This window comes from Neolamprologus brichardi, chromosome 7 (genome assembly GCF_056152115.1).
Source record: "Neolamprologus brichardi isolate AB-2024 chromosome 7, ASM5615211v1, whole genome shotgun sequence".
Lineage (NCBI taxonomy): Eukaryota > Metazoa > Chordata > Actinopteri > Cichliformes > Cichlidae > Neolamprologus > Neolamprologus brichardi.
Window position 1 is genome coordinate 13,616,308 of NC_142110.1, and position 10,581 is coordinate 13,626,888.

Consider the following 10,581-nt stretch of genomic DNA (forward strand, 5'->3'; position numbering starts at 1 on the left):
ATAGCAAACTGGTTGCAATATTAAAGCACAGATTGCATCTTATCAGTGATATCAGTAATAGCCTGTTCGCAATATTGTGTAAGATAGAAGAAGAAAAAAGATGTTTAATTAGTGTGTAATTAAGTGGCCCCAAGGTGAGGTTACATCATTCCTGTTGCTAGCAGTTTCTAGTTCACAAGTAGGCCTTTTTATTTATTCATTTCTTAGCTCCGGTCCCATTGGTTTGTCTGGACTCCGGTGGACACCATCTGGGTACTTAAGGAGGGGAAACAGATCACTTTGCACTCCTTGGGGTCAGCAGACAACATCCACTGGCTCCGACTTAAACGAAAATCTTTATTACTAAGATATATTCTTGACGCACTTCATCTACTTTTGCAGTCGTGGAGGACATCGTCTGGAAGGACACCAATACCCTTTGATAGGAGTTTGCAACGATATAAATTCATCTTGTGCGGAGACTTTGTCTCTGCGGACCTTCTAAATGCCTTTCATTGAGAAAGGGCTTCGGACATTCAGTGCTGTGAATGTGTACAAGCAACAAATTACTTGATCAAGATGGGTAATAAACAAACGATATTTACCGACGAGCAGCTTGATGCTTATCAGGTAAGCTTGTGTCCATACCTGTGTTTGGAATCTGGATGTCAAGCAATTCATTCAAGTGAATAATGTTTTAATGTCTTAATTATGTGCAGCCAATTAAACACATTACAGGAAAACTTTGAAGGCTAAGTGAAGTAAAAATCTCGGTAAAATTAAACATGTTTTTTTTGTGATTATTGCACTCCTGTTGTTAGACTAACACAAATCATCATTTTATTTATCTTTTTATTTTCTCACATATTGAAAAAGGGAAAGTCACTTTATAAATATTGATTATGAACATCTAGGGTGTTTCGTTGGTCCTATAGTTCCCCCATCAATTTAATTTATGACAGACAAAAAACAATTTCCTACTATAGTGTCGTCAGCTATGGCCACATTTTTATTTAAATATTGATAAGCAGATAGCAAAAGGTCTTGATTTCATCCCAAACTGGAGGATATCATGTAAACTGATCATCTAAGAAGATCTGACCTTTTGTTCCCTGTAACAAAAATCCAGGTTTTCCCAGGGAGAAAGACATCCTCATATGCACAGGTTTATCATGTGATTCGCTATGGGCTTAATAATTGATGCCAAAGCCAGCGATGATGTGCCGTGAAACTCTACTCTCAGGACACAGTTTCTCAAGAGCTTCTCTGGTTACTTCAACTACTCCTAGAGTACCGTTTCTGTTTGTCTAACATTTGTTATCTCTAGAGTATCACTTGAATTTATATCTTTCTTCAGCTCAAATAGATCATTGGATACTGCATCAGCTTGCTTCATTCAACGGGGAATCTAGAACAGCATGACTGTAATGGCATTTCTAAGTGTCAGCACATTGTTATCTCGTGTTATGGAGCATAGCAGGTAAGGTTGACTTTAGTAGGTGTATCGGTGAAAGCAAAAGGTGCAGTCCCTTGAGCTCATCTGACTGCACTCTGCTTCTAACACCCAGGGGAGTAGCTCAGACAGAATTCATACAAAAGACAACTGTAAACTGAGGTGCCCCCGGTAGAGTCGTTGGATAATGCGTGTGCCAGCACATGCATGTCAGACAACAGCAGATTATGTTCTCATGTACTTAAACGCATCATCGTTTAGGAGAAACCAGACACCCCGCTCAGTGTTTTACAGTAATGATTCTTCACAGATGTGTCATTGTGAGCATTTTATGCAAATTTCGATTGCACCTTAAAGGATTTGTCATCATGTGCAGTGCTATAAAACCTTCAATTCAAATTATTTGTTTTTCACATGCTGTTTTTCTCTCATTGCAGGATTGCACGTTTTTTACTCGGAAAGAAATTCTGCGGTAAGAGTTTGATGGGGTTTTTTTTTTTTTAAATCGCTCGCAGATATATGTTGCACTGTCATTCATTTAAACCACATAAATTCACCACTTACACCGACCATAAGAAGATGCAAATATGTTGTTATAAGCCTTTCTTTTATTTTCCTGGGGTATTTTTGTGGCTTTCAGACTGCGTGTGCTTTAAATGGGTCAGGATTTGGCAATTAATACTGTATGTTAAGTTCTTTCATCCATTCTTTCATTACATCGCTTTGTATAAAATAGATCACCACACTACAGCTAGCATACATGACCAACATTACCTTGGTATTCCTGGAGTTGGTTGGGCTGTTTGCTTCTGATTTGCTGATTTACAGTAAATCAAAAGCTGAGTTTTGGCCTAGAGACACCAGTAACTTATCAAGTGGCATGCATGCATATATTTGTGTGTGCCGTTGTGTTGTTTTATGTCATAAAATTGTTTCCAACTATGAGTTTGAGTGTTAATGGTAACTTATGTGCGGTGACGTATGACCCCAATTATATATGTATATTTGTTAACATTATAAGCTTTCACTATATTGTAAGTTTTCACTTCCTTTCGTTGCAATATTTTGGTTTGAATCATAGTAACAGACCTAGAACAAGATTCAGAGACTTGCTGAAATACATGCAACTTGACAGCTGAGCAGCTAGAACAGACATACAATGGATATACAGATGTTTCACTCAGTAAACATAATGTGGATTATGATTCATTTCATATAAAAATGCATATAAATCTGCATAGTGTAGTACAGTGCTGCTATTTATAGTGTAATGGCTCCATTCCCTCCTTCATTCACTATCCAACCCAGTCGAATGTTGGTCTCTTTAAAGTATGAAATCAAATACAGGCAAATATACCATTTAGTCAATGAATGGAAAAGTATGTGGATTTATGATTTGTAAACAGTGCTGTTACATGCAGGTGTTTGTTAGTGACGATTTAGAAGGTTCTGTCCAGTAGCTGTAGCTGTAGTATGTTAGGTAAACCTTTTGAAATTCATGTTGACCTTTTGACTGCCGTATCGTTTTCAGAGCCATTCAAAAAGAGTGTCACATTTCTACTTAAACATTAAAAAAACGAAATCAAATAAATATAATTCCATCTAGTGATAACACTCGTTGTCACGACTCACTGGACAGCTTAATTTCTCTCCTGTTGTCGCTTATCCACTTGATGACAGGCACAAATGACTCGCTTTTTTCGTTAACGGAAGTGAGCACTTACTGTACCTTTGCATTTCACTCTCTTTTGGCTGTGGTTTGTTCTAGATGTTAGATTAGATTTTTTCTTTTCTTTTTTTCTTTTTTAGCAAGACATTCTTTACTAATTTGCATTTATTTTTTACAACAAAATAAACAAAATAAGGCATTTGAGAATTCTTTGTGTACTTGGTCCTCCTCATTGACATCAATTTGACCAAGGCTAGTAGTGCTGGATACTAAAAAGAGGTCATAATAGGGTGCTAAAAAACACTTTAGTTTCTTCAGATTTAACTTTATTGACATTGCACAAAAGTATTCAGAAAACAAAATGCAATTTGGAAAAGAAGATATAGTGTTCATTTTTATTAGAGGAAGTATGTGACATATATGAAAAAACAGTTAAATTTAAACAGGTTTACTTGTTTCAGTAAACCTCACTTGTTCCTAGCAGTCTACCAATGAAACTCAGTCACCTTGACAGGTTTATCTAGTTTAATTGTAGTAAGTTTGTTCTCAAAGACTAGCGTCCCTGTTGATGAATATCTCAGATATGCCCTGAAAGTATTGACTTAAAAGTCAAAGGTCTATTTTCTTTTCCTAGGCTGCATGGCAGATACCATGAGCTGGCTCCACATCTTGTACCAATGGACTACACCAACGAACCTGATTGTAAAGTCCCATTAGCCTTAATAGTCAACATGCCAGAATTAAAGGTAAACCCCCCACCACTGTTTTAAAGCTCTGTTTTGTCAATGTGAGCAGTATGCTTGTGTGTGTAGAACTGATTGTTAACACCGCACATCTGGCTGTACTCCACTACATTGTGTGAACTTTTGAAAGTTTATGTGCCGTGAATTGCTCTGACTGATTCTAAAAGTAAATCAAAAATAAATTTCAAATGCCATTTTGCACACTGTGACATCTCAGCCACATTTACCTCAGCTTTTCTCTGAAACAAGCATGAATGCCATACCCTTTAATATGAAGCCCCTATTCCCTGCAGAGTATTACCACAGAGACTCACGATGCACCCTTCCTCTCTGCATGATTGGCCCTTGTCTGTAAAACTGTCACAATAAGGCTGGGTTATAAGGATAGCAGAAAAAAGATGGAGAAGACTAAAGCCACAATTGGTCCTCTACAACTTCATGACCATAAATTTGTCATCCTATATTATATATTTCTATTTAGCTGATTATTTATTGACCTCAAACTTTACCCTGGGCAATAACACTTTCTTATTTGGACTCACTGAACTACAAACTCTGATTTAATAGCATTGTCTTGAATATCGTGAATATGCACTACCAGTCAAAAGTTTTAGAACACCACCATTTTTCCAGTTTTTTATTGAAATTTATGCAGTGTAATGTTTCATTGCACTCTGAAATGAAAGCACCAGAATGTATTCTAAACTTTTGCCACCTTTGGCAGATATAACAGCTGAACACACTTGTGCCATTCTTTCTACAATAGAAATCAAATATTCTTCAGAAAGTTCTTCCCCATATCTGTTGCAGATGTTCCCATAAATGTGTGGCACTTGTGGGTTGCTTTGCTTTCACTGTTCTGTCCGGTTCATCACAAACCAGCTCAATGGGATTTAAGTCTTTGGACTGTGCTGGCCATTCCATGTTTTTAAGCTTACCATCTTGTTCTTTTTCCTTATGTACTTCTGGCATAGCCCAGACTTATGTTTTCGGTCATTATCTTGCTGTAGGTTGAAACCTTGACCAACTAGGCGCATACCAGAAGGTATTCCATGGCGCTGCAGAATGCTGTGGTAGTCGTATTGGTTCAGTGTGCGTCTCACTCTGTACAACTCACTGACCCTGGATCCAGCAAAACAGCCCCAGACCATCGCACTTCCTCCTCCATATTTGACAGTTGATTTCTCAGAGCACATTACTCCGGTTCTGGCTTCCCTGCACTGGCTTCCAATTGAATTTAGGATTCACTTTAAAGTCCTTTTATTGGTTTTTAAATCCTTTAATGATCTGGCACCTGCATATTTGTCTGATTTGCTGAAGCCCTATGTCCCCACTCGTTTGCTCCAGTCAGCTGAGGAGCTGTTGCTCTCAGTCCCCAAATCACGGCTGAAACTGAGAGGAGACCGAGCGTTCTTTATTGTGGCTCCAAAGCTTTGGAATAATGTTCCTCTTCACATTAGGTAATCGACATCAAATTTTGATTCATTACTCCATAATGGCTGTGTTTCATTGGCCCAGGCAAGCCTCTTTGTCTTATACTGACATCTTAGCAATGGCTTTTATGTTGCAACTCGTCCTGTCAAACCTGCAGCTCGAAGTCTTCTCTTCACAGTTGAAACTGAGGCTTGCTTACTACGACCACTTAAAAATGTTGTCGTGTGAGCCACCTATCACGGAAGCTGTTGTCCTCTGATTTAGTTGTGGGTTTGGGTCTGCCAGACCTCTTCCTGTCAGATTTTGCTCCAGTTTCTGAGTGCCTTTTGATGGTGGAGAAAACTCTACTTACTGACACTGTCATGATCCTGGGTCCTTTTGACCCAGCGTTTTGTGTTTTCTATTAGTGATTTTGGTTCTGTTGTTCCTCCTGTTTAGTGTATTCTGTTCTGCCCATCTATTCCTGTGTTAAGTCCGCGTTTCCTAGTCTGTGTCTTTGCGTGTGTGTGTTTTCCTGTTTTATTGTGAAGGTCTGCGTCTTATGTGAGTGTTTTCAGTTTGCCTCCCTAGTCTCGTCACGTTAATCACTCCCAGCTGTGTCCCCCACCTGTGTGTAATCTCCCTATTTTTAAGTCGTGTCTTCTGTCTTAGTCGTTGCTGGTTCGTCTGTGTTGTTTCCCCTCGGTCTCCCTGCGTTTCTCCATCCATCTCTCTGTGTATATTTCCCCGGACCTCCCTGCATCTTTGTTCTGGTTTGTTTTGTTAGTTTGCCCAGTTTAGGTTTTCTGTTACAGCTTCACCCGTGCCATTTCTGTTGTATTTTCTTTTGTAAATAAATACTCACCTGCACCAGAGCTGCCGCTTCCGGGTCCTAAATAATTACCACACGGCTTGCCCCCGGCAGACCGTGACAGACACCTTGACTTCCTTTGCAATTTCTCTGTAGAAAGACCTACATTTTTAAGTGTCATCAACCCTCTTTTATTGTTAATTGCCTTTTTTCTCGTCATTTTTGTTAACCCATTTTGTGTTCCCTTAAAAAGGACTTTTTGTATAATTCTGAAACATACATTATTTTTCATTATTTTACCTCTGGCTGTTCACCACTTGCCTTTGTACCATTTCAAGCTATTCATTGGACTTGAACGACCTGAATTGCAATAAATAACTGGAAAAATTGGGGCGCTCTAAAGCTTTAGAAATCGTTTTCTTATTAAAATGTCTTATGTTTGCCATGGTAAATGTGTAGGGCTTTTTTGATGAATGATTTTTATGTTTAGATGTAAACAAAATTCTGCAGTTAAACACAATCATGTTTTCTCTCCAGGAAAATCCATTCCGCAACAGGATCGTGGAGTCATTCTCAGAGGACGGGATGGGAAATCTTAGCTTCAATGAGTTTGTGGACATGTTTTCAGTCCTGAGTGAAATGGCTCCTAGAGAACTCAAGGCCATATATGCCTTTAAAATATACGGTAACATTTCAAAGCATCTGTACGTTATAGAACTTCATTAATTAAAATGTTCTAATTCTAACTTCTGTTGCTGATAGATTTCAATGTGGATAATTACCTGTGCAAAGAGGACCTGGAAAAGACTCTGAATAAGTTGACAAAGGAGGAGCTGACTCCTGAAGAAGTTGAGCTGGTGTGTGAGAAAACCATTGAGGAGTCAGATTTGGACGGAGACCACAAACTTTCTTTTGCTGACTTTGAAAATATGATATCCAGGGCCCCAGATTTTTTAAGGTAAATAAATTCATGTTATTGCAACAACATTTTAGGATTATGATAAATGAAAAACAGAATTGGACTCTGGATTCCTCCCACAGTCCAAAGACATGTTTGTTAGGTTAAAATAAAACAACTGGGTGGCATGTCATTACTTAAACCATGTCATGCAGACATGTCGTAAAAAGAAGAAGGCCTGGATTTCAATCAAAATTGAGGTCATTATAATTGGCCCTAGAAATCTCACAAACGTGCCTAATCAGGTACTTAATCTGGATGGCATTACTTTGGCCTCAAGTAACACTGTGAAGACTATTGGAGCCATTGTTTGACCAGGATTGTCATGATCTGCTGGCGCAGACTGCGCTTTGAACAGAGGACTGAACTGCAGACATTTATAGACAGGACTGGGCTTAACAAAAAGTGAGCCGTTAATTTAGGCTGGGTGAAAATCAAACAAAAACGCAAAACAAAAGGCAAAATGAGACTCAGACTAACAACAACCTAAACTGTGAAGTGCATGGAGCATGGAGCAAGGAGGGAGATGAAGTTGCGTTCCGGCAAGGGACAACAGGGAACTGACACAATGAATACACAGGTGATTAGAGAGCGGAGACAGCAAGGAAACATAGCTGAAACAAATAAGACACAGAAACAAGAAGCAAAACTAAACACAAGCACATGAGACAAGGGCCATCAAAATAAGACAGGAAACTTATTAAGGCGCAGGCTAAGCTACACAACTTGACGTGGGAAAACAATAGCACACACAGCAGACATACATGAAAGAGCTGAAAGACAGAGCGAGCCAGGGAGCTAGAGATGAGAGAGAGACAAAGAGAGAGAGAGACCGAGCGACGGAGGCAGAGAGGAACAGAGCGAAAACAAACATGACAGAGAGAGAAAATAAACAGAGACATAACCGGGGAAACGGATAAATAAACACAGGACAAGAGGGATGAGACGAAGACTAAAAGAACAGACAAGAAACCAAAACTACAAATAAACCTTAGAGGCAATAAAGGAACTAAACTCAAAACTAAACTGTACAAAACTTGAACTTAAAACAATCTTCATCATGCAAAAGAAAGAATCATGAATCCAAAATAAACTCAAAACGCTGGGTCAAAAACAGGACCAGGAAATGGATATGACTGCTTTCTTTTATTTGTGCAGTATCTCCAAAATTAGAACTATCCCTTTACAGAGAAATGATGAAAAACCAGTTCATGTATTCATTACTGCTGTAATTTAATCATGCTGCTCTAAAACCTCTGTAAAAAGCCTTCAGTTTATCCAAATTCTGCAGCAAATGTAGAAACAGGAACAAGAACCAGAGAGATCACATTTATTCCATATTGGCTTCTCTTCACTGGCTCTTTGTTAAATACAGAATTAAATTTGAAATCCTTCTCACTCCTAAACAGTTTTGAATAATCGGGCTCTATCATACCCCTCCCCAGCTGATCAAGCTGATTGCTGCCCCTTACTGAGCCTTATTCTGCTGGAGGTTTCTTCCCATTAAAAGGGAGTTTTTCCTTTCCACTGTCACCAAGTGCACGGTCACAGGAGATTGTTTGAATGTCGGGGCTTTCTCCAGAATACTTTAAGGTCTTTATCTTATTTGTTGTTGTGATTTGCTGCTAAAATAACTAAACCTGAATTGAATCGAATCTTATGTATATGCTTAAACTTATTTTGTGTATTTTACATTGTGTTTAATTATGTGTCTATTAATGTCTATGTCACCACTGTTGATTAAACTGTTATCTTGTCTGTCTTGGCCAGGACACTCTCGCAAATGACATTTTAAAAATGAAGAATCTTATTTCTCAGGTTGAGTAAAGGATAAAAATGTTTCATGCACAGTAATTGTTACTTTTCTAATAATCAACTTTATTATTTTTTCAGTACCTTTCATATAAGAATCTGAGAGGGTTGGATGGACAGTTTCTAAGTTGGCTGGACCTCAAGACTTTACCTGAGCCATGTCCTGATCACAGCACAGTAGTTGTCTGTCACTCTCCATCGTACCTCTCTGACCTTTACTGCAGTCGGAACTTGAGAAGATGGATTCTGATGATAGCAAATTTTCTAAACCCTGTAATTGTTTTGAAACCATGAAAAGGCAGCATATCAAATGTTTTAATTTGATGCTAAAAACAAGAAGAAGGGCTAAAAAAAAAAAGAAAAGCTGACTAAGACAAAAAAAAATAAAATAATCACAGCTACCAAGTATCATAGTTAAATAGTAATGTGACCGGGTATAATGAAAAAGAGCAACTCGGAGAAATGCATTAGCTATTAATTGTACTACATAATCTAATCAAAAGTTCAGAGAAGATGTTGTCTTCTCAAAGAGATGTCTCTCTATGCAAGAGCAAAACTAAAAACCGATACTGAATGGCACACTGTATTAAAACCAGACATATATCAGCAGTGAATATCATTGCTTGGTCTCAGGAACACTTTCAAAACCATTATCATTGAAACTACATTGCACATGATTCCCTGTGAAGTCTTTCTGCAGTGGCACCTCCAGAGACATCCAGTATTTATAGAGCTACAGATAAAACTTGAAGCACAGCAGCAGGATTAAGGGATATTTTATAGCTATGCAATAAATTAAGTATTTATGTTGTTATTGTGGTCGTACTTCGCTTAAATATAATGACAGTCATGTTGTACTGTTCTCCAGTTAGATGAAGGGCTTTGTCATCCAAACTCTTTCATCATCTGCCATTTACACAAGATGTCAGTTACTGCCATGTTTTGGATATGTATTTTATAGGACTTCATGTAATGTCTTGTATTTGTCTTCCTTTGAATAAATGTGGTTTTCCAGTGTGCTCTGACTTAATGCACTTGTAATTTACTAGTAACAAGATATGAAGATGTGTGCACATTAAAAATTAGGAAGCATGTGCTTCAGCTTAGCCTCTCATGTGAGCTATAATACATTTTTAGGGAGGATGTGATTAAGACAGAGCTGCCTCGCGTTCACCAGCCTGTGAACATCCTGCACATTCGGCTAATTTCAGCAGAAAGCTGGAGGAAATGGTTTTGGCTATGTTGGTTGATGATTAACATGTGGTGGTTTCTTGGCTGGAGGATACAGATTTGCATCAGTTACACATGGTGTATTGTGTTTTAGATTTCATGTTTAGCTCAGTAGTTCTTATGAGTCATACTGCAGAATTGGTTGATAGGTATAGCCATACATGCAGACCTTCACAGTCTCTAAGGAGTTTGGGTCGGCTGAGGCTTAATCTGATTTTTCCTTCTTTTTGGCAAGTGCAATGATTGCAAAATGGTCTTGACAAGTTGAAAGACGGCCTTGGCCAAGTGCTGAGGTGCTCAAATACAGAAAAGTCACACGTAGAGATACCGTTTGATGTTGTGTGTTTTGTGGAAAGCATTTTGGTATTGGTAACACAAACTCTAAAGTGTTGTGAGCTCCTATGCCACCACAGGCCCAGACAACAGGCAGAAAAGGTTGTGTGTGGTGCATCTGAGCAAACTCCATGTTTATGTGCAACACCTCATCTGGATAAAACACAAGTGCAGCAGTAA

General features: G+C 38.5%; 1 protein-coding gene across 2 annotated transcripts; it reads left to right on the top strand.

Moving 5' to 3' along the window:
• Positions 1-245: 245 nt before the first annotated feature.
• Positions 246-9,214, top strand: cib2 (calcium and integrin binding family member 2). 2 transcript variants are annotated; one of them, XM_006789297.2, is made up of 7 exons: positions 246-293; positions 382-609; positions 1,870-1,904; positions 3,736-3,847; positions 6,606-6,753; positions 6,831-7,026; positions 8,920-9,214. In XM_006789297.2, the coding sequence occupies exons 2-7, from the start codon at positions 559-561 to the stop codon at positions 8,939-8,941; spliced, it is 564 nt and encodes a 187-aa protein (XP_006789360.1). In that variant the 5' UTR covers positions 246-293; positions 382-558; the 3' UTR covers positions 8,942-9,214. The 2 variants fall into 2 exon arrangements, with proteins under 2 accessions (XP_006789360.1, XP_087700485.1); XM_087844359.1 differs by lacking the exons at positions 246-293; positions 382-609 and having other exon boundaries at positions 1,729-1,904.
• Positions 9,215-10,581: the final 1,367 nt, after the last annotated feature.

Bases quoted from the DNA above. Each gene is read 5' to 3' on its own strand.
- cib2 (XM_087844359.1), top strand. From the start codon at position 1,729: ATGATTCTTCACAGATGTGTCATTGTGAGCATTTTATGCAAATTTCGA. The intron at 1,905-3,735 runs GTAAGAGTTTGA...TTCTTTTCCTAG, and splicing joins ACTCGGAAAGAAATTCTGCG to GCTGCATGGCAGATACCATG. The intron at 6,754-6,830 runs GTAACATTTCAA...TGTTGCTGATAG, and splicing joins ATATGCCTTTAAAATATACG to ATTTCAATGTGGATAATTAC.